General features: G+C 36.9%; 2 protein-coding genes across 5 annotated transcripts in view; one reads left to right on the forward strand and one right to left on the reverse strand.

Moving 5' to 3' along the window:
• The window catches only part of LOC140142907 (uncharacterized), a 48,241-nt gene that overhangs the window by 7,056 nt on the left and 17,456 nt on the right, over positions 1-23,729 (reverse strand). For 3 of the 4 annotated variants that reach the window (XM_072164929.1, XM_072164931.1, XM_072164932.1), the window contains one exon: positions 23,456-23,594. In XM_072164929.1, the coding sequence (XP_072021030.1) occupies positions 23,456-23,594 (139 nt within the window). The remainder of the gene's footprint in view (positions 1-23,455; positions 23,595-23,729) is intronic. The other variant, XM_072164930.1, reaches the window with a different exon arrangement.
• LOC140142952 (uncharacterized) lies at positions 9,125-12,582 on the forward strand. Its single transcript, XM_072164979.1, has 4 exons — positions 9,125-9,339; positions 9,675-10,093; positions 11,018-11,281; positions 11,983-12,582. The coding sequence occupies exons 1-4, from the start codon at positions 9,234-9,236 to the stop codon at positions 12,580-12,582; spliced, it is 1,389 nt and encodes a 462-aa protein (XP_072021080.1). The 5' UTR covers positions 9,125-9,233.

The raw sequence follows: 23,729 nt of genomic DNA on the forward strand, positions 1-23,729 counted from the left end.
GGTAGCACAAAGCTATGTCAGCGTGATGTGATGCGCTGCCCTGGAGATCGAGCTTGGGACACTTGTAAACAACTGAACGGTATTGAGCTCATCTGGCACGCGCGGTCTGGGTACATGGTATGCGCAAGCACAGTGGCGCAAGGCAACAATAAGTTCACTTTATAAATAAATCCTATTCATGATGATTTTATTTAGCAAGTTGAAAATAAGATTTTAAGGTTGTATTTAAAAGACTGCAAAGAAACTGTGAACATGGTGAAGGTCTTGTTTGCACGCTTGCTCTTCTCATAGTTCTACAGTTTCTCATAGGGCTAGGGCTATTATGAACTTGATTAATATCTGTCATGAAAAGGCCGTGAGCTAGTGTTAAAAAATCCGAGAAAAATTAACTCTAAGTTTCATGAACATTATACATAAATACACTAAGTATGGTAACACATAAAGTTTTGATCTATTGTGACGATCAGCATTTCTATTTTACTTCAGCCAATTTAACCAATTTCAGGATGCTCACAGTACTAAAACGATTTAATGCAGTCGTAGAACAACCTCCTTACTTCAGGGACTGTGCAATAATTATGAGCCTTTGCACAGCCCCTCACAGTCACAACGGTATACGGTATAAATCAGGTAAAATGGCGTCTTCTCGGGATGGTGTAATCCCTAAAACCACTCCAATCAAACCCGTTCTTCCCTCTCGGTGGTGTATGATTTGTGGGCAATCGTTGCTTACCATAAGAAATTACACCAACCTCCTGTCTATTAGAACAGTCGGCAAGGAGAAGAGAGAAACTTTGAACCAATTACTTCAAAGTATCATTTCTGATTATACATCCGCCTCTACGGAAGCGCCGGGATACATTTGTTATAAATGTACGAACCGCGCCAACGAAATAAAACGCAAAAGAGAAAGTGGACGCAACGATGAAGCAGAATTTCTCAGAAATAACTTTGTTTCTCAATTTTACGGTGTCATTGAATGCCACGGAAAAGTTCAGCACCATCATCACAAGACAACAGCGGCAGCGACATCAAGCCCAGTGGTGTCCACTGGTCGACACAAGAGGATGGCAAAGTCTCCTAGAGATCCAGTAAGTTGCTTCTTTGTTTAATGATAAATGATGACGAAGCGGGTCAAGGCTTATGCCTAGTATTACCACATGATTACCATGATTACAGCCAGGGATTATAGCCTGAGTAAAATATAATTAGGCCTACTCGCCTTATAAATAAATATATCGACAGTTTAGAACCAGAAAGCCTTAAAGCCTTAATGTACGATTTCCTTCAAATTTTAAATTTGTCATTTACTCAAAAACTCAAACACAACAAATTTGGCTGATTCCATTTAGGTGCAAGTTGTGACATATGTAAACATTACAAATATGCCAAAAAATCAGGTTTGAAAAAAATTAACCAAATTCATATTATAAGATCGTACATTATGACTTTAAATCAGAAAGGAATCCTTTTTGAGTTAAGGCTTTCTGGCTCTCAACCTTCGATGTTCTACGATCATGACGTTCGATGATTATCACAAGACCGTGCATATAGGAATTTAACTGTCCACGCCGGTTGCGAATATTTCACTCTGAGCTTCATGCATAGAATTGATTTTTTGACACCATTTTGAACACTGAATTATGAAATTAAACAAGTTCAATATTGTTATCATCAAAAAAAGTAATCGAAAAGGAAGAAGAAAGGCAAAATGAACTATAAATAAACAAACAAAAGGTCTTTTGCTTAGGGTTACAATTATTATAGTACGTCTGACAATTTGAACTAAAATTGAGTCAAACTTAAATTCCATCTGATGTTTATTACAATATGGTTAGAGTTGCCATAATATTGTACAATTTGATATTTATATAATATATATTATTGTAAAAGTATATTGTGTAATTGTTTAGTCACTAAATGCATTAACACCGGTTACCCATTTACTATAATACTAGTTTAGGCCTCCGTATATAAATATGACGCGGACACAATATTCAAATGCATAGTAAAGACGAGTGTCAAATATATGACATGCCTTCGATCAATAATTAAAATAAAGATTACACTACGGCAAATTTTACTGCATTTATATAGCGATTCATAAATTTGCATTTAAATAATGACAGAGAATACATTTTGATTGCCTTCATCTATTGAATCTCACAAGTTAATTTAATCTCAATATGATCAATCACTATTTTCCATCACAGAAACCAAAGAGATCAATCAGATTTGAAAGTCACGCACAAGAAACAGTCCAAGAGCCAGATATGAGAATGATCGAGGTTAGTATAACATGTATAATGTATATTGCCATTAGTTATGATTACTTTGTTCAAATTGAACAAAAGTAGGCATAACCTATTTTTGTTGCGTTTAACTTTTTTATGAGCTAACGTTATTAAGGTGGCAGTAAAATTATACCCATTATGTCCAAAATTAATAGCAATGCTCGTCAAAAAAAAAAAAAAAAAAAAGCGAGGAAAGGAGACGGAAAAGGAAAACGGGAAAGAGAGGAGAATATTGAAGACCAAGTAGAAGAAATAATAATGCAATATGATACACCCGTTGGAGGTTAGGGATTTTGACAAGAGAAATAGTTCGCCATATCAGTTTCTAAGCTTTCAAACAGCATTTCGTTCAGTTCCCAAGCCCCCAATTTCTACCAAAATGATTAATTTGAATGCACCCTCTTTGGGTGCGATAACATTCTGCACTCTCTCTCTCTCACTCTCTTTGTTATTTTACATCAGTCACAGAGTAGGCCTACAAGTAAAACAGAGATGGAATTAAATGCTTCCATGAATGATCTCTGTATCGACCAGAGTGATGATGACTTAAACCCAGTAGGTGACGAAGATGACAATTTAAGTTTTCCTGGCGAAATCTTGTATGCAGATCACCATGATCAGGTAGGCCTATACTAGTATATCGTTATTATTATCATGTAAAGACGAACTCTACACTCGATATGGTTTTGTTATGGTGCCTATTTATGCCTAATTGCATGTACAGGGTGTATCAAAATGATTGGTACCCATCAATATCCAGTGAACAGACTGTCACATCAAAATACATCATAACAGCCACCTTATTTGTAGATTCATGCCATAAAAAGATAAATTAATAATAACTTGCAGTCATTTCAAGAGGATCTATTTTAGAATGTGGAAGAAGCATGCGTTTTATTAGACAAGAAAACCGATGGGTACCAATCATTTTGATACAACCTGTACATGTAGACCATGTTAGATAACATCATAGCTATTTAACAAGTGTATCATGGGGTAGGTATAGCACCAAACGTTATGTTCAATATTAATAGTAGGTTTGCACGAATACTTTGGTATTCACAAAGCCTGTGTACTTTGTTAAACCTGTGTTAAACCTGATTTTTTGGCATATTTGTAATGTAATACACATGTGCCAACTTACACCTAAATGAAATAAGACAAATGTGTTGTGTTTGTAGGTCAACACCGTGTTATTTAAATGGACTGAAAGCCGTCCCAGTAATTATAACTAATATTATTTCAGCATTTTGGGTAAAGAATAACACAATTAAAATTTGGCGGAAATCGTACATTATGATTATGTTCTCTGCAATTCAAGTTTTCATATCATTGATTAAAATACTGAGAAATTTGGTTTCATTCACTATCGACAAGTAGGCCTATCGTCTAAAATGATATTCAGATCTTTGTAGTTCGAAGGTTTCCCATGATCATCAAATTGGTTTATTTACTGTAATTGTAGTCTAAAATGTATACCTCCTATTTATTATATTTATACTTTTATACAACAGGATGCAGGTTATGAAGACGCTGCCGCAGTCTTCAGCGAACAGGTTGAACACGGCACAAAAGTAGGAAAGGACAGGGAAAAGGCTCGTGTACAGGTAAGTTCGTAATCAGATGACATAAATGATGCATTTTAAACCATTGCTAATGAGTAGCAACCGTTGAAAATGAATATATCAAATTTCAAAGGCTATTACACAATTTTTTCGTTGCAAATGCTGAACCACCATAAATCCTATTTGAACAACGTATAGGTACAATATATTTACGGAATATTAATTGACCAATTTCATATTTTCTATGTAACCTGCTTTTCTATGAAACGTTAACACTACGGACTTCATTTATAGTTTCAATAGACATAAATTATCTGACTTAATTTTTCCTTGCCGCCAATGAAAGTCATTGATCATCTGAACATAGGGGGGCCTAGGCCTATAATATTAATATTGTGCTATCGTGAAAGGTAATGCTGCATACGCAGATATGTCATTAAGTCTCGCATAGGGGAATAGGCATGGGAACAGGCTTCGTCATCATGGTCATACTCTTGATAAACGAGATTCAGTCAAAAATTACAGTATAAAATAATAGAGGTTATCCGTGTTCTATAAGCTGCATATCCTACCAGCGACTCCTATACCTTGTTTAGGACTTTCAAAAGAAGTACCTGCATGTGCAACCATGACTATTTCAAAATAGCCCGCCAAAGTCATGCATGTAACTCCGAGGTCGTGCATTGAATTAGTTTGAATGAGGAATACTACGGTAAACCAGTGCCTTTTGTTAGAAGTCACGCATGAGTAAAGTGGATAGCCTCTATAATAAAATAATGCATGCATAAAATTCTCCCCATCAACGTATAGAACATGGCTCGATCTTAACTTCCTTTGTATAGATTTGATCAAAAAGTTACACGCCCGACAGAAATTTTACAAGCCAGATTTTTCCGGAAATAATGTTACAACAAATGCAACAAAGTAGACAATAGATGATAGTAGGAATCGGATAGCAAGGTTTGCACAGTATTTTTGTGGGACCTGAGAGCACATCAGACATCGAATTACATTCTGAATACGAAGTATATCCTTCTGATAACAAATAATTTTGATTTTTTTTTAATTTCGCGATAAGAAACTTCATGACGAATTATTAAAATTTTATAGTTTTTAAAATATTTTTTATATTTAACAGTCCTCGAAGTAATCTTTATAAATCTAATGATAATTATGCACTTAGAGTGTATTTAGTTGGGATGGAAAGCCGATAAATTGGAATAATTGACCTTTCATATTGAAGATATACATTTTCCCACCCCAAAAAGCCCCACTTTTTTGTGTTTGGGGAAAACATCTATATCTTCAATACGATAGGTCAACATTTTCATAATTATGATGGACGGCTTTTCATCCCAGCTACGCATTACTTTAAGTACATTTGATATCAGAAGGACATTCCTCGTATTCAAAATACAATATCTGATGTGCTCTGCGTGCCCCACAAAAATATGTGAATACGTCGCTATGCGAGCACTTAAGTGTCTTTGTTAACCAATAGATGTGCGCTCTGCTCGTGACTTGTTCTTTATTAACAGTGGCGTAGATTTACTAATGACATTAGGGGGTGGGGTGGGGTTGAAAAAAAACATCTTAATTAAGTGTAGTGAATCCAGCACCTTTTCACAACAGAATAAGTTTATTGTACAGATGCGCGAAAAGCGCGCAAACATTTTTGTCATATATATTGAAGGTAATTTGCAGAATCGATGCTGAACTGCTCAATTCGGCGCCCTTCTAAGGGTGGCGCCCAGTGCCCCGCCCCCTCCGTCGCTACCTCCCGTCGCTATGCCACAGCTATTATAGGCCTACATGCAGGCTGACATGCACATAACCTGTTTCATATGCCGATTAACATACTTAATACTGGAGATATTTGCAGTTTAGGCAACGAAAAAAAGAAACCCTGTTCTACGGGCGGGCGGATCTTAAGGTCGGTCGGTCGACCCTTTTTTTCTTTTTTTTTTCTTTTTTAAATGACCCAAAAATATCACCCAAATCTCTAAATAATTTGCAATATGAGAAAATAAAAATAAAAATTGTTCCTGGAATTTCCGAAATTTGGGTCGGCATTCATTTGTACAGGAAAAATTTGTTTCCCAATTTGATCAAAATCTGGGTTGGTCGGGCCCGTAGAACAGGGTTTTCTTTTTCGTCGCCTTAATGAAATAATCATATATCTGTATCTGTGCTCGTTATACTCCATAGATCACCATCTACTATCCATCAAAGGTGAAATCTAAATGGATCGAAAAACCATGGGACAGCATTCTCAGATCGGTTTATGAGGCAGATTTCACTGCGGCAATAAAGAAAGTTCTGAAGATTCATGAAGGACAAGTCCAATCTAACCTTCAAGTCATATCAAAGATTGAAAAGGAATGTGAGCAGCTTTGTAGTTTTAATAGATATAAATACAATCAGACACTTTCAGAAGAAGCAGATACGGCACCTACTCAGGATGCTAGTCTAAGTGACGGCGATGAACACGGAGATGAACAGAGTTTTCTGCATTTCGAGACAGTTCCCAAGCTGCACTGGATGCATGGTCGTACGACAACCAGCACAAGGAATTGGAAGAAAAGCACCCGTGCTTCTTACAATGCTCCACGCAGCTGCTACCAACAAGACAAACGTTTAGCGAAATAAATTACAGACGGAAGAATCACTTATTCCAGGAATTATGACATCACCATCGGTACTTCTGTTCAGTCGGTCAAGCGGAAATGAATGCACATCAAGTAATGACAGGTATGCCCTTTTTTTTTTAAATATGGTCATTTTCACGGTAAAGGGTGTAACTTTTGATTTTTAGGGTCAAAATTTCAAACCACTTAAATATGTTTCTGTTTACTGAAATCATGCATAGAAGCAACTTAATTTCAAGTAAAATAATGTTTCAAGGCTTAAACCTTTTGATTTCTAATAAAAAAATTGACATTTGCATAACATTTTGGTTAAAATCTAAGAAAAAATGTATTTTACATAACCTCAGAAAATTTTGACATGAAAGCTGGAATACATGTGAAATTCCATTCCAAAGTAAGTCAACAGATATAAGTTAAATTTATACCATGTTTTGCTATGTTTGTAATTGCAGTTTTGAAAATTTTTAACATCAAGTGTCATTTACAATGGAAATTTCCAAACCTTAAACATATTTTTAAGTTTTAATTGGGTTCCTAAAATAATTTGAATGTCTAACTTCATGTACAAATACTACTTGATGAAAGGAACCTCCCAGCCAAGTTTCACAGAAATTGGAGTTATTTTTTAGAATTGGCAATTCAAGCGATTTGTGTTTCGGAGGCTTCAGTTAACAACACAGGTGATCATAAAAGTAAAATATTTAGCTAACTACTACAAGTTGACATAAACAAATAGGTAAAAAATATCACAATTACCAATTTTCATGCTTTGCTTCTAAGTATTGAATTTCAGTTGTGACAAAAATTAAATTATCACAGCAAGTCATTTTTTTTTGTTTCGGAGGCTTCATGTTAACAATTGTTAAACATTGCAGAAGTAGTTTTTTGAAAACAACAGTGTTGGGATCATCTAAGCTGTTATTTTCTTGTGTGTATTGAATCAATGATTCTATGCGGCAGATATTGTAGATTTATCACACATTAATTTTTTCACCCATTTGTTAAGTATGGTGTTTTTTGCATGTGAAGCCTCCGAAACAGGCTTTTTAAGGTATCAGTATATTTTTCAAACATTAACCATAATGTCAATTTTTTTTTTAATTTATGACATTCTGCACATATCAAGTAATAATTACAATGCAGATATCAGTATGAAACACACCAATTTAGATATGCATAGATGATAATTAAGTTTACTGTTGTTTCGGAGGCTTCATTTGTTTCGGAGGCTTCAATTGTTAACGGAAAGTTTGTATTGGGTCCCATTTTCAAACGGTGATATATATCTCCACGATTTAAAAACATGTGACTTGAGGATCTAGTTTGCTACATTTTAATAAATAGATTTGATGAGCTCTTTTATTTATATTTGCACAAGCTTGCTGAACAGTTTGTTTCGGAAAAAAAAAAAAAGTTAACGGAAAAACGGCTATTTGAAGTCAAGATTTTATAAAAATTTTAAAAGCTTGCAAATCGGCAAATTTTTGTTACCCATTTCAAGTTAAGATAACAACTGTTATGAATCAAGAAGAAGTGAAGAAATAACCAAGAATTATGAACCAAAGCTACACCCACAAAGTTTGTTAACAATTGTTAACGGAAAATGAAGCCTCGAAACGATAAATATCGAAGTCCGGTTCTCAAAAATACAGGGCCGTTCACAATTAAATCTAATGTGGCAGTGTTTACTGAACATATGACTGTACTTTCAGGATAAGAAAAATTATCCATGAACTAACTGAAGAAAACACAGGGTTTTACAAAAATGTTACTGTTTTTTATAGTTTTTCAAAATGGCAATATTAAGTACATTTAAGCCTGCTAAAACTGAACGCAGTAACTCCCAAAGCTGATTATGCTACCCAAGGTAGCTGCTAACTAGATGACTTATGTGGCCAAAAATTATGGAATTCTGTGGCTTTATTAGAACACTACGGATTAAAATGTTAAAAATCCAAAGTTACACCCTTTACCGTGAAAATGACCATATACGAATGCGAATAAATTATACGTACGCCTATTTATAATAAGGCAAGAAATTGTGTGTAAGATTCAGTAGCAACTTGGCTGTATGGCAGTTTCCTTAAGAATCAGGCTGAAGCCCAAGGAGGCTGCTTAGAAATAGGGAGGACACACGTGGCTCAGTGCTTACGGCCTTGGAATCATAATCTGAGAGCTTGCTCGACGTGCGTGGGCTCGAGTCCCTGTCCCACCACCGTGTTGCGCCCTTGGGCAAGGCGCTTTGCCTTGCTTGTCTCACCCCACCCATGCGCGCAATGGGAAGCAGTTAATTGTTGTACTGATGAACCCTGCACCATTTGTAGGCAGCAAACATGGTTCCGACATATTCTAATGTAAAGCGCTTTGAGGCTGTTTACGGCATAAAGCGCTATATAATTATCTGTACATATATTTTTATTTATTTATCCGCCGTCGAATTGGAATGTCGTCACTGAGGACAAACTAGAACACTTGTATGCCTATGTATAGGAAAAGAAAGGAAGGAAGGCTATATGGAGTTCAACCGGTTCTACATAAGATGTCGTGATTTTAAATCTAAATAGGACTATAAAATTAATGTTAAATATACAATAAATGGAAATTTCTTTGAATTGAGTTTCACAGGACTTCAACTTAAGAGGGGTGGAGCTGACAAGAACACTTTTAGACGTCTCCATTCGCGAGGAATATGCTGTTCATACACCCATCTACTGGAGGTCCAAGTTATGTATGGAAAGAACCATGACAAAACTGTCAAAGATTGGGCTGCACAAATCCATTTGGAAGATGTCAAAGAACGTGAATTAAAGGCAGAGATTAAGGAAATGGAAGGTATCTCGTAGAATCTTCATTGTATTTAAATATTTAGGCAAACTTTATGCTTATATAAGGCATGAACAAGCACATATTTAATATCGGGTTATAGGCTAAAATTAGGCTACTTGTGCATTTCAGAATCGTATAAAACAATGACGTACGAAAAACGGGAACATTGAAATACGATGAATGAGAATTAGGTATTTAGTAGGAGATAATAATTACACATCCTCACCACACCGCTCACCTTCACCCCTCTCACACCCTTGTCAGTACCCGGGAAACAAGCATGAACTTCATAGGTATCCTATTCTTTTTTGTTGTTTCTTTCTTCATATCATATACTTCAGAGACAGAATTTCATTCACCTGAGCATCTCGAAAGCCTTAAGGAAGATTTGAAACAACATAACGCTACAAGACACAGTGGGTTTTGCATCACCGGGGACAACATAGACCTTACAATAACACCGAGACAAGTCACTCGACAAAATCAGAAAAAGAGCTTGCATTACTTTAATCACATGGCGGTTAAGAATCGGGTGTCTTCAATGCATCTACCAGCTGATGCACCACTTGGAGAGGCGAGCTCATTCCCCGTGACGGAAATTCTACCCAACCATGATGATAATATGCAGCTGAGAACAGAGATGAGCATATTAGCTGGTCGAGTCATAGCAGAACATTTGCCACGGCTTAGTTGGATCAAAGATCATCTACCATCACTTGATCACCAGTACATGAAGGAAATGAAGAAGAAGTCGGACATCGTAAGTATTTTGTTAGGGATGAAATAAAAACTCGAGCGGTGGTTGAACGCCGTTCCGTCCGGTTTCCATTGTTTAGGAAAAAGGAAATTGAAGGAACCGGCGGTCAACCGTCGGTTGATTTTTGATTTCATCCCTAGTACTTTGTTAAACATGTTAAGTGAGGAACTTTACCATATTCAAATATTTTATATTATTAACCATTGTTGCAGTGGCACGGTAGCCGGGGGGGGGGGCAATTAATTGCTCCGCACTCAAATTGTCAATGATGAAAATGGGAACGGCAAAGAGTAAAGTGACAAAACATTACAAAAAATAGGACAAAAACTAACAAATGACGACGAAAATTTGACTTTGTCCACTCACACTAAAAAGTTGGCTACGCTGCTTGCTGAGCATGTTGCAAGAATTTCCCAGGCAGATAATGCAATTTTTGTTAATGATAGTTTATGCTTTACGTTACCTTGTTTTTTAATGAAGTTATTTAATTGTGTAAACTCCACTTATACGGCTGCATATAATTTATGAATAACTTGTGGACTAAGGGCAGTCTTATGATAATGACATCAGTGACATGGGGCACAGGTAAACAAAAGTATATATTCCAGTGAAGATATAGATACGGGGAAAAGGAGTTTTCACTATGCCAGTAATCTTATTAAATATTATGAAGTAATAGATGTAACTTAATTTCCAACATTTCCAAATTTGGACTAGCTGCATAGGCCGTAGTTCCCAGTGGGATGAATACCCCAATATTTTGAAAGGGGGGTGGGGTGGTCCATAAAACCAAAGGGTGCTGGAAGACATTTTTCAACCCCATCCTCCATGTCAAAGAGAAATCTACGCCACAGGCTGGCTAGGTAGATCAGATTATGATGTGACATGACCAGTTAAAAGAATCGTTTATATTTTGTGATTGTGTAGGTGCACCTAGGTATTCTTATGAAAAATGAGAACAGTTCCGACGGGATTAGGGATATCATGGAACATTTACATGAAGAGTATGTTCCTGGCCATGGTACTTTACACCCAGTGCCTACCGTAAGCAGTGGAGATTTACTAACTATTGAGCGGGAAAGTAACATGCAAGCAGAACGACGAGATGAGGATGACAAATCCCCAAGCGCCCGCTTTGATGGGTTGATCCCAACCATTGATGACTTTCATTTTTTAGCCAATGGATATCAAGTAAGTTTCAATTCGAAATTTTTTATATTGATTGTATATCTTGACAACTCGAAATATGTCATTGAATATTTCCACTTTGTAGACATATACGCGGATGTAAAATATCAAACACAAGCTGCATGATCTTCTCTATCCCATGCCAGCTTGTGATCCTTCGCCAATCGTCACTAAACAACCCGTCTGGACTGAGTCGAGCTCTAAGTTGCATCTTTTTTGATATGATTGCGATAGACAACCCAATTATCAACCGGGTTTAGCCTAATTAGTACATCAAAAAGGTACCCAAAGTAATGTGCCACGGTTTGGAGCTAGTGTACATTTTCAGTGATTTTGGTATATCGGAAGGATGGGTTTACAGTGTGGAGACCGATGCCCCCAATTGGGCATATTTAGCAAAAGCGACCTTAAAAGCGCCCAACTAGGGCAAATTTGGGTGCTTTTCAGGTGTGTTTTGTGTGTGTGACAAAATGGTATAGGACTATAAGTGATGGGTGGCTAAAACATGTAAAACAGCAAAAAGTAGGTATAGGGAAGTTCATCGAACGCCATGTGTTGTCTCGAAAAGACACAAACTGATTAATTTAAACAAATTAAAAGGTGATGCCCGCAATTAATGTGTAGTGATAAAAAGAGACAAATCATAGTGTATAGGCTTCTGTCATTATAACGTTTTATTATCTATCATCCTTCTCACTTTCCAGGCATTTTACAAAATGATGTATGATTCGGGCTCCGCAGGAGACATTGGAACATTGTACTCTGCAAGAACAATCCTGGAAGCTAACAACGTGACAAAGAACCCCATGAATGACATAAACGCTGCTCAAGAATTCTTGGATAAATATACTGACGCTTTGATTCTAGCAGCAGCAATGACTTACTTTGGGTTAGACACGGTAGAATCGGCTCCGACAAAGAACATACCACAAGAAGATGGTGACAACAGGGTAATGGATGTGTTGGGAGGGTTTGTCGACGCCTATGCCATAGCATCTGAAGAGGACTTTGAGAAGGCCAGAAAGGAACAATTAAAATGTCCATATTGCGGGAAGAATTATGTCATAAAGGGCACCGGGCTTAAAAGTCTTCGAGACCACGTGGACGCCAAACACTCTAAAGTTGCAGTTGATGACGCGGTACAAGGCAGAGGAAACACGCAATATATCAACGAGGAAGATAGTGTCTTCAAATATGCATGTTCGACTTTGGGACAGTGCCTGCTCGCTAGAAACTTCGAGGATGCGAGGAAATTCGGCGATGGGGGCCGTATTGTGACAGATTGTACAAGTTTTTATGCTTGAATTTAAGGCCGCCGACAAGTACAAATACGCGCTTCACACTCTGAGACAGTTGGCTCAGGTCAAATGTCTTCTGCCTCCTAGATTAGCACACGACATAACCTGGAACCGGTTCACAAATACCAAGGGTTATCAGGATTCAAATGTCGAAAGAGACAGGACACAAGAACATGCCAATCTGGAGGATAAGGCGCAACTTAAGGGATTTCGTGGCACTATATCTGAGGCAGCAATCAATCGGGTGAGCCGATCCTCACAGGCAATTAAGAAAACGCTGAAACGATTTGACAAGCAATCAAATGTAAAGAAGAAGTCGGGTCAGCACAAACGCGTGGATCGGTCATAAGACATATTAGCGCTTACAGAACAAATGCATCTCGATAAATGCTTCGAGATAATTCCTGGAAGGCATCATCACAGATTTCCTGATTATCCCCGCACCACCCTTGCGTCTTTGGACCCTGACGACACCAATATTATGGATCAGAAGCACCATTAAAAAAATTGGAAACATGAAGGTCTACAAGCAGTTCAACAAAACATAAATAATACTAAGTTCAAACTTCAGGTACATGCACATGGAAGCGTGGATATCAAAAACTCGCTATAGCAGGATACTAAAAACGTGACGCGTGGCTGTAATTTGGATGAGTGTTTGGTGAAGAAGGGAATGATACAAGGCAACGAAAAAAGCCCTGTTCAACAGGCGGACGGACCTTTCAAGTATGGTGTTTTTTGCACAAGACCCAAATCTAAATATTTTGCAAATTGCAAGAAAAAAATTGTTCCTAATATTTTCAATATTTGGATCGGCATTTTGTACAGAAAAAAAAATTTGTTTCAAAATTCATTGGGTCTGCCGGACCCGTAGAACAGTTTTTTTTCGTCGCCTAATTGCGATTTACTACAAGAACGGATACAAGTTTGAAAGCAAAAACACATGTCATTGGTCATTGAACACAGCAATCATGATAATACACGTAATAGAATTGGTCAGCATGTCCATCATTTTATTTGATAAGTCAAAATGCTCACGCAGCTCGCAGTCCCAACAAGAGATTTCTTTAACATGTTTAATTTAAGGTTATACGATGTATTGTTGGTCGAAGCAGCAGAAACAAAAGTACGGTAGTTCACAGCATCTTGCGAATGGTAGTGAGCTTTAGCAAAATTGCATTGCTCAATTCATAGCGAGCGTGTAGAAGAATTCAAATATCACATATACTTTTGTAGGTCCTGTGGTTCTTGAGTTATGTTGTAAAGAGGGCTGAAACAACAACACTAAAACGTACAAAACTCATTAACAACAATAAATTACGCACGTTTTCAAAGTATATGATTTGTAGAATGAACTTAAATTGCAAAACACCAAAGTGTTATTTTTTCAATAATATATTTATTCAGATAATGAAAATCGGTATTTTTGGCTGCTTCGACCAACAATACCTCATATATATACCCTAAGTTTTCCAAGAAGGCACACTTGCTTTATATGTGGAATTACTCAACTGCTTGTCTTAGCCATGCAATTGAAAGTTATTTTGATCAGTTATCACGGATATGAATACTTATCATGCTTATTGCATAATTGAAAAACTAAAACCAAACCATAACCTATTTCGAAACCAAAATTTACTGTTTATAATCAGCTATTGTTGTAGATTTTACCATGTTCGCGTGGACGTGATCTGAATTCTAGATGATACAACAAATTTTGAGTACTTTGATTGTTTATATTCTCCTATGCAAATTTGGGAAACTCTGGCTATATATGTACAAAAGTATAGGCAAAATTGTCTCCTCATTACAAAAAGAAATGATTATTTTAACCTAACTAACATGTAAATAGTCAGTAGTTCTTGGAATAATTTTACAAGAGCGAAATGAAAATCATTGATTCTACTGTAGAAACCAATGGGTACCCTGGGTACAAAATAACAGATGTGGAAATAGGAGTATACAGTAGATACTGGTTATAGTCCTACTAATTCATGGCATATTGGTTGGATAGGGAAAGTTAGCCCATAATTATTTGCAAGACTATCCTTGCCTTGAAGGTGAAAGAAACCTACTCATGTTACCCTCTGGCCATGGTCTGGCCTGCTGTCAGATCTTTCCCATCAAAGATGACATTCCAATATTCCCCTTTAAGGAAACCGGTACCGGTATATTTAGTGGGCATGCCGTGGTAATCAGCCTATAACTTAAAGCCATATAGTGTACGATCTTAATATGAAGTGTTTTCTTTTTTTCAAACCTGACTTTTATGCATTTTACGCATGTCCAAACTGACACCAAAATGGAATAAACCAAATTTGTTGTGTTTGTCAGGTGAATAGAACATTGACATACGATATTACCCCCCCCAAACTCAAATAGCTAGTGAGCCTCGGGGTTTCTTTCACTTTACCTTGTTATTTCGGCTTATTACTACTTATATTATTTAAATTAAATATGAGTAAAAATAATAACAAACATAAAATTCCGCACATTATGGCTTTACAAAGGGTAAACTCCAGATGAAATTTACTACCAACTTAGAGATGTGTTGGATTTAAGAGTTTGCAACATGGAGGAGATAAATTTGATTATTTAATTATACTATAACTGGGCACCATATACACTCCGAGAAATTCAGTGTCAAAGTTTACACAGGGTTTAAACTAAAAATATCCGATTTGATTAAAACCTATTCCAAAATATTCCTCAGGGCACAAGGATTCAGAAAATACATAGTTTGACATACATACGACTAATCAGTCTGGAGTTATTAAGCGAAAATAGGGTCAAACACAAAAATTAATATTGTCCAATTTTGATGAAAATGATCCACAGAATTAGAGAAGGAGAAGCGAGAATCTAATTCTGTGAAATGATCTAAACATATTCGTCTTGTTATAATAATTAAGAAATAAATAGTTTGCACTACCTGCGATGTTCCCGGGACACTGTTTCGTTACCATACTAACACGCCAGAAGGAGTTACTGACCGCTCGAGTCCAATTGATTTCGACGCATTTTCCAGCGCGAGGTAACGACCCGGCCACCCGGGGGTAACGATTGTCGCACATAGTGAAAACTATTATTATTTTTCTGAATTTTTATAGCATGGAGACCAATATTTTACACCATTGTTAAACCCAGTGAAACGAATGTTGCTCGTCTCTGTTTGATATACGGACATCTCTCACATGTCCGTATATAACTATATACTGGATCTGGATCTGGACGTTATCCTCTGAATAACCGGGTACCAGCATCACATCAGAGTTATACGAAGTGAGCAGCAATTTTTGTGCAGGACACTTTGTTAATGTAAAGACATATTACACTTGCTGTTACGGGTTCGACGTTTTCACGTATTTTTGTGTGAACCTGAGAGCCCATCAGATTGCATTTTGAATATGAGGAATGTCCTTCTGATATCAAATAATTTCAGCGATACAATACAAATTTTATGGCAAATGATTAAAATTGATATTTTTGAAATTTAACAGCCCGCGAAGTAAATTGTATAAATCTAATAATATTTACTTAAAATGTATGTAGCTGGGACGAAAAGCCGGCCATCAAAACTTGAAATGTTGACCTGTCGTATTGAAAAAATCTATATCTTCAATATGAAAGGTCACAATTTTCAATTGATGGTCGGCTTTTCTTCCCAGCTACATATAATCTTTAAGTACACATATCATTAGATTTATAAAGTTTCCTTCGAGGACTGTTAAATATCCAAAAAAATTAAAAATATCAAGGTTTAAAAAATTGCCATAAAATTTGTATTATATCGCTAATTTAAAAAAAAGGAAAGGACAAAAAAAAATCACAATTATTTGATATCAGGACATTCCTTGTATATTCAGAATGCAATTTGATATGTCTGATGTGCTCTCAGGTCCAGAAAAATACTCTGCAAACGTTGATATCCGACACCTTAGCGTTCATTTACTGGTTAGATAATCATGATAACGGTACAGATATGTAAATGACCAAGGTGTGCTTGATAAAACCATACTGAGATTTTACCTACTATAATAAACCATTAACAAATAACGTGAAAACAATTTGTGTTGCCTTTTATCTGTTTCAACATCGTCACATACATACTTTTCATATTTGTTGCTTGATGTAAACTGAAATATTAGTCAGTTAGTTGCAGGCGTATAATCACTTAAGCATATATGAGGTGTATAGAATAAGAATATAACAGGTTCCTATCACCCTTTGGACTTCCGATATATCAATGGTCAAAGTGAATACACGGGATAAAGTTCAAAATTGTTACACAAAATTGCAATACCTAAGACATTGTAAGATGTTGTAGTGTCATTGACTTATGGTCACTTGATTCCTCAAGATGAACTTGCAGAACTTATGGAACCTTCGTCTGAAGAATCATGGATGTACATCTTGTCAAAATTGTCGTCAAACTCTTCATCCGAATCCCAGAATTCATCCCGAGTTACAGTTACATCTGCGATATTTGTACTCAAAGATGGTTGTATAGGACAATGTCCCAATTCCTGTTGTAATATGTCCCATACGTCCTTGGCATATTTATCTGATGCAAATCCATACCTGGCTTTAAACTCTTCGTAATTATACACTCTTTCGCATTCATTGGTTACATAGTGGACTGTATTTATGGTGAATCCTGTGGCCAAGTCTCTACCACAATAGACATGGGGCTGGGATTGCATTGACCATGTCGACACGTTTGTATCTGACGTTTTCAATGTTGATTCTAGCAACGAGTCGCGATAAGACACAAGTTTTTGACGCAGGCGCTCCCGGTCGTTCTCCAAAACCTTGCGATGTGGAAGGAATCTGCTGATGTAACATTGACATTGTCTGATTTTGTCACTTCCTTCTCATAAAATGTCTCGTAGCATTCTCCACATGTACACTTTGAAGTGCAAACATCACAGCATTGATGCAACTTGCCATCACTAACCCGCTTCTTTCTATTAAATGCTTGAAGGATCATCGATCGCCTACATAACCTTTGCTCATTACGCAAGTAAGTCTTCATAATATCCTGGCAAGGTTGCTTGCGCATTTCTTGGCTCCCTACATAATTGACCAATATTGATATGCTGAGTGAACCGTCCGCCCGGCTCTTCCGCTTGTTTGAAGATATTCTTCCATTTTAGATGGGGCGCCATAGTGAACTATTGTATTGACACCCTTAACATCAACCCCAAGTCCAAATGCAATAGTTGCGATTAGCACAGTAATTGAACCATCTCGTGTGCTCATATCTGCAGTGACTTTATTTTTAACGGCTGCTGATGTATTTTTATGATACATCGCAAAATGCGATGAATCATCTAATTCTTCATCAAAAAACCATATAATATGGCATTGTTTTCGGAACGGATATAAATTATTACGCGCTCTGTTTGGTTTTCTTTTACTTTAAGTTCTTCGACAAGAAACTTAAATGTTTCCGTGTACGGTTTCTTTGTCGGTATCACCACATACTTAATGTTATCTTTTTCCGGAGATTCTTCGATACAGACTACATCCCTTAATCCCAGGCTCCTGTGGATTTTCCGACGTGCATCCTCAGTTATCGTCGCTGTCAAACCAACCATTGGTAGTTTTGATGGTACCATTGCCCAAGCTCTCCCAATCGACAATACTGCTCTCGAAAAGCTTCTTGACCATCCTTACCTTCGCCCTGAAAGAAAACAAGAAAGTGTTTTATAAAAGTATTGGGGATATAGGCTTGCAACCCGATATAGCCTCTATCACACAGACGTTATGCAAAATTAAGAGTAGAGTAGAGCTCTACATGCAAGTGAACGATTTTCAGATTGATCTCTTTTTTTAAATTGTATGAAAAAGATTTAAGCTAAAAACCGTAGGCTTTAATATATGTCCATAAACTATTGCAGTTTAAGATATACAGCCAGGTAGATTATGAAAATGAAGAACCATTTGTCATATTTGAATACACAAAAGCGCAATAAAAGTTATTTTTTCAGAGCTTGATGCGGTCTTCAACATATTTAAGACAACAAATATGACATAATAAATAGCATATGATGTCTTACTAGATCATGCCAGAGTGGTCTTCATAAAACTCCTTTCTTTAGGCGGAGGAACCAAATATTTTACATTATTCAGTTGTATGAGGGAACAATGATAAGAAAATTACAAAAATCCATGTGGGCCTCATTTTAGTCTTGTGTTACATAACACTTGCCATCGCTGAAGCGCCTACAAGTTTTCAATTGTAGCGTCACTATATTACCCTAAAATAAAAGTGATTTTGTGATTACGGGCCAATTGTACACTGTGTGATGAATTTTTTAAAGGGGGGGTATTTGGTGGTGTTGAAAACACTCTAATTTCACACTATTCAATTTTCTAAAGTAAAATCCCTGCTCATTTATTTTTCCTTAAAAATTCGTTTTGATGAGATATATTGCTCATTTTGATTAGGTTTCAAACCGACAATCTTCCAATCTTGGAATCGACAATAAGTTTCCGCTTATTTTAAAGCCATAATATGTGATTTGTTCCGCAACAACGCTCCCAATATTTCTCGGATTTCTTCTTTTTGCATGATTATAATGCCCAGTGGTGTAAAATTTAAGTGTTTTTTTTTTTTATATAGATCCGGAGATCTCCCGTTTTATTCAGAGTTCATTGATAGAGTGTTTGGTGATATGTCTCGTGAATGTCAGCTCATGTGTAATTGAATCAGCGACTTATAAATTGTGTGCATATCGCTATTTGTTGTACGTCTTATAGGCCAATGTACGTCCCCGGATGTTCCGCGCCAAAATACACGTAATGTGATCGGCGAGCTATACACAGATTGTGAAATAGCAATTTTCTTTATTTACCTCATTTGTTTGGCTCAAAATTAAAAGGGACAATGTCATGAATGTGAGTAGTGGAAACTAACATTTAATTAGGAATCTATTCTTATGCAAGCCCGGGTGCAAGCCATGTATTGTCTTTAACAAGTATACGATAAGCAGGGCTCGAATTAGGAATTTTGAGGGTACCCATTTCAAGGCCATCAAAAAACCCTTTGCAAAGGCACCATCTGACGATAACTATTTAAATTGAAAAGATCTCCAACTCATTATTTGACAAGATTATCCATTTCAATTTTAAAAGGTTCTGTTATATATCCCCCTCAGAGGAGACAAACTATTCAAAATTAATTATTTGGTCATTTTTGATCAGAACCAGTTCATTTTCAAAAATGACAAGGCAATCTTATCAAATTGATGAGTTTCTTGTAATTTTGACGAGAAAATCGATTCATTTTGAAGAGAAATATGTTAATTTTGAAGACAAATATGTTATTAGGCCTATGTCCCCCTCCGAGTAGTTATATTTATCAAATTTGAACATGTTGAATAGATTCTTTTCAGTATTTGTCTTTGTCTTTAGAGTATAATAGCAACCAAAATCATTGGGGGGTTAACTCCCTACCCCGCCAACCCTTCCCCACCCCGTGGGCACTCCCATATATTGACATACGTCATGTGCCCATGAAATGACCCCGTTATTTTTGGCAAATCCTACACCCAATGACCCCGTGTTTTTTTCAGTAGCCTACACTGAATGACCCCCTTTTTTAAACAATTATTCCTATATTTTAAGCTATTTTTGATTGTTAATGATGTACCCAAATAGACCCCTAGTTTCGGACGCTGGTGGGCACAGGTACGTCATTTTCATATTCGTGTGCCCCCGGTCCCACCCCAAAGATCACACTGGTTCATGCAATATCCTTCACTAATACAGCAGAAGGATGTGACGTGTTTTAGGTTTTATTTCGTAAATGACTACTACTTTTCCCTAAAAACTAAGAAATTTTGCATTCATATAATTTATATACCTAATACACTTACGAGAGACGCATGACAAATTCTTCGAAAGAAACTCATGGTCAAATGTAGACTTTCCATGTACTGGATGTCCACACAAAAATTAAATTATATAATATAGAAAATCATTATCATTATTAATACTATTACATCACAAAATATTTATATTCTAGTAATCTTTTTTACTTAGCTCATAGTGGTATACATTTGTCATATATATAGGCTAGGTGTGGCAGTTGAATTACAGATCTGATAAGTAGCAAAACTTGAACTTACCAATCTGTTATGCAGTGACATTCATCAATGAAGATACCACGAAGTCGTTGTCTGTACGTCGGAGTACGTAACATTGCTCTATTTTCATTTGTTGCAATAGACTCTGGACTGCAGAAGACTATGGAGAATTCTCCTTTTCGATTCTACACCTCATCCCTTCACTCTTATCAGATAAGAATGTTGCTGCAACACCAAGTTCGTTCAGTTTCTTAACTTGGTCTTCAACTAAGGCAACTAATGGCGCGACAACCAAAACGATGCTTTCATGAGAAATATTGTCACCGGGATCATCCTGTTCATCTTGGCTTACATAATTCAAATAATCCCAACAATACGGAGCAGCTTGGAAGACGAATGACTTTCCCATTCCAGTTGGGAGGACTACAAAAACATCATGTCCTCGTAGAAACGATATCAGAGCCTTCTCTTGTTCAGGTCTTACAGTCTTAACTCCTAACTTCTTTGCTGCGTGGGTAATGCTATCCTTCAGTTTCTTCTCTGAAAACGGAGGCATTGCCGCAGCCATGGTGGTGATCGAATTATGGAAACTACGCAGATTTTAACTGCACTTATAATTGGTCATAAAACGTGGCCGTTTATTCTAGATATTAAGAAGATACGGGATCGCGGAAGTTCCAAATAAATTTTGCATTCAATTCCCAATGTTTACCGACTGTGAGACATAACCCAAAGCCGACACGGGAATCCCCAAATACTGGCAATCATTATTTGCATGCATGATGGGAATTCCCCAAATTTGTTAGTCGAATTTCACTACATTATGATTCGAAGTCACAAATGCCGGGCAGCGGGCACAAATGTTTTTGTATTTTTTTTCTATCATGTCTATTTTTAATTCTTTTGCCGTCCCTTCTTCTGCCACCCCTGCTTTATTTTATCACGATACTTCTGTAGTTACTATAGAATAAAAACATAATTGATTTTTATTTTACAATTTTTATTCATAGATAGAATTTTAGGAAACTCCACAAAATGAAGAATCTTGACTCCTTTTTTGTGTGCAAATTTCCTTCTTCTACGTCCCCATGAAAAGCCAAAAGTATAGCAAGCTTCACTTTGTTATAAATGAAGTAAAAGAATATTCTGATTTATGGGCATAATTTGCTTGAAATTTTATTCAAAAATGATTTTTAGATTTATAGTACGGTACCCTTTTGGGGGTGGGGGGTGGGGATGGGGGGTATAATTTTCCTTCACCGGAGACACACTATAACTTCATCGTCCAAAAATGCATTAAAAACAAACAAATCAATTTTCATGATATTTTGGACATACTTTCTTTCAATGTTTTTGATATTGTTTGTCAAATGTTCCAATCCCACTTCCTTCAAATCCTTCGGGAACTGATCCCAAAATTCTCAGCAGTAAAAAACAGACCAACAACCCAGCCTAAAATAAAATATCTTGCATTTCAATTACTCGGAAAAAAATACTCAATTCTTAAAAGTTTCAAATCACTAATAAATGGTAAAGACACTGTATCACTGTCAAACCCAGTCGATCAACATTACGCGTTATGTAAATAAACCACTCGACTTGATTTAGTCCTATTGTCCATATGCGTACATATGCGCTGCGCGTTTGCAAATGTTTGCTCATTATTTATCAAGGGAAGCTTCTTCAAATATCGCCACCGCCAAGCTGCATTGATTGGTCGGTAATTTTAGTCGCTTACACCACTGCTTACACAAACGGTGAGGCAGTGAGAACACAGACGTGGTATAGAAAGATTGCGTGACTCCAAATCCGTAAAAGTGAACTTCCAGCGTTTTGTGGGAGCTGGAAGTCAAATTGCCTACAGACTGGGAGGGTCCGTGTATTGGGTTGATTTTTAATGCTATGTAATCTACATTACCAGTCGTTCTCCACGGACCCGAGGGAGGGTCTATCAGGACCCAAGTGTGTCTCTGAGTGACCAGTTACACAAACAAGTCCACAAGTAGCTGCTGCACCAATGTCCCCTACAAATATTGGACCTGCTTAACCTAGGCCTAAAAAAAAATTGTTTGATTGGCGTAATATGAAAAAAAAAATTAGGGTAGGTCGATCGGCAATTTTTTTTTTTACAGGCATTTTAAGCTGAAAATCACGATTTTTTTTAATAATTTTAATATTTTGAATTCATTTTTTGCAAAAAAAAAACAAGAAAGAAAGTCTAGGGTCGGGCCTATTTTTTAGGGTCGGTCGGGTTACGCCAATCAAACAATTTTTTTTTAGGCCTTAATGACACATAGTGATTATAAAATAGGCATGAAAAACAAAACTGCCCTTACACGTTTGCAAGGTTGAACCTCATTTTGGTAGATGGTGGATCCGTGCAAAAGGTCAACAGGTGTAAAAACTTTCTGCAGTGTTGGACAAGATCTTTGATTCATAATCCACACTGATACAAAATTAGATCAAGGAGTCAGAAACTTTTGGGTGTCACACCATATATCCTCAGTCATTCATATCCGATAAAAGTACCGTCCATACCCCCAAGGGTGTCAGGTGCTGATTTAATTTTTTGAAAATTGGGATGGGGCACTCCTGAAAATGTTTCAGGCAAATGCAACTTTATCAGGCATTCTGGGGAAGTCTGAGGAGTAGGCATATTTTGTGCAATATTTTTCAAAATCGCCTTTCTTACAGGATTGGGGGACTATTAGCCCCCTGAATCTGCCATTGCCCGTACCCCTCCCTATTTGAGCTCTATGACCCTGCCTACCGTAACCTACACCTACCTCTCTTCTCAACTTCATCAGTTCAGCTTGCACTGTGCGTGGATTTGGATGCGAGTCCGGGTCCCTGTAACTATTATCTAGCTTTGGTTTCTTAGCACTCTCTGGTCTCTCCTCTCTTTCTGTGTTATGCCTGAGTGACCTATAGTAGAAAATCATGCGATATTATACGAGGGGCGATCAAAAAGTTTCTGCAATGGTGGGTTTTCTCCGCACGTGAGTGGATTTGGTGTAATTTACTGATGATTGTTTGAAGTATATGCACCTTTATCTTTAA

Source organism: Amphiura filiformis, chromosome 20 (genome assembly GCF_039555335.1).
Source record: "Amphiura filiformis chromosome 20, Afil_fr2py, whole genome shotgun sequence".
In the NCBI taxonomy this organism is placed as follows: Eukaryota; Metazoa; Echinodermata; class Ophiuroidea; order Amphilepidida; family Amphiuridae; genus Amphiura; species Amphiura filiformis.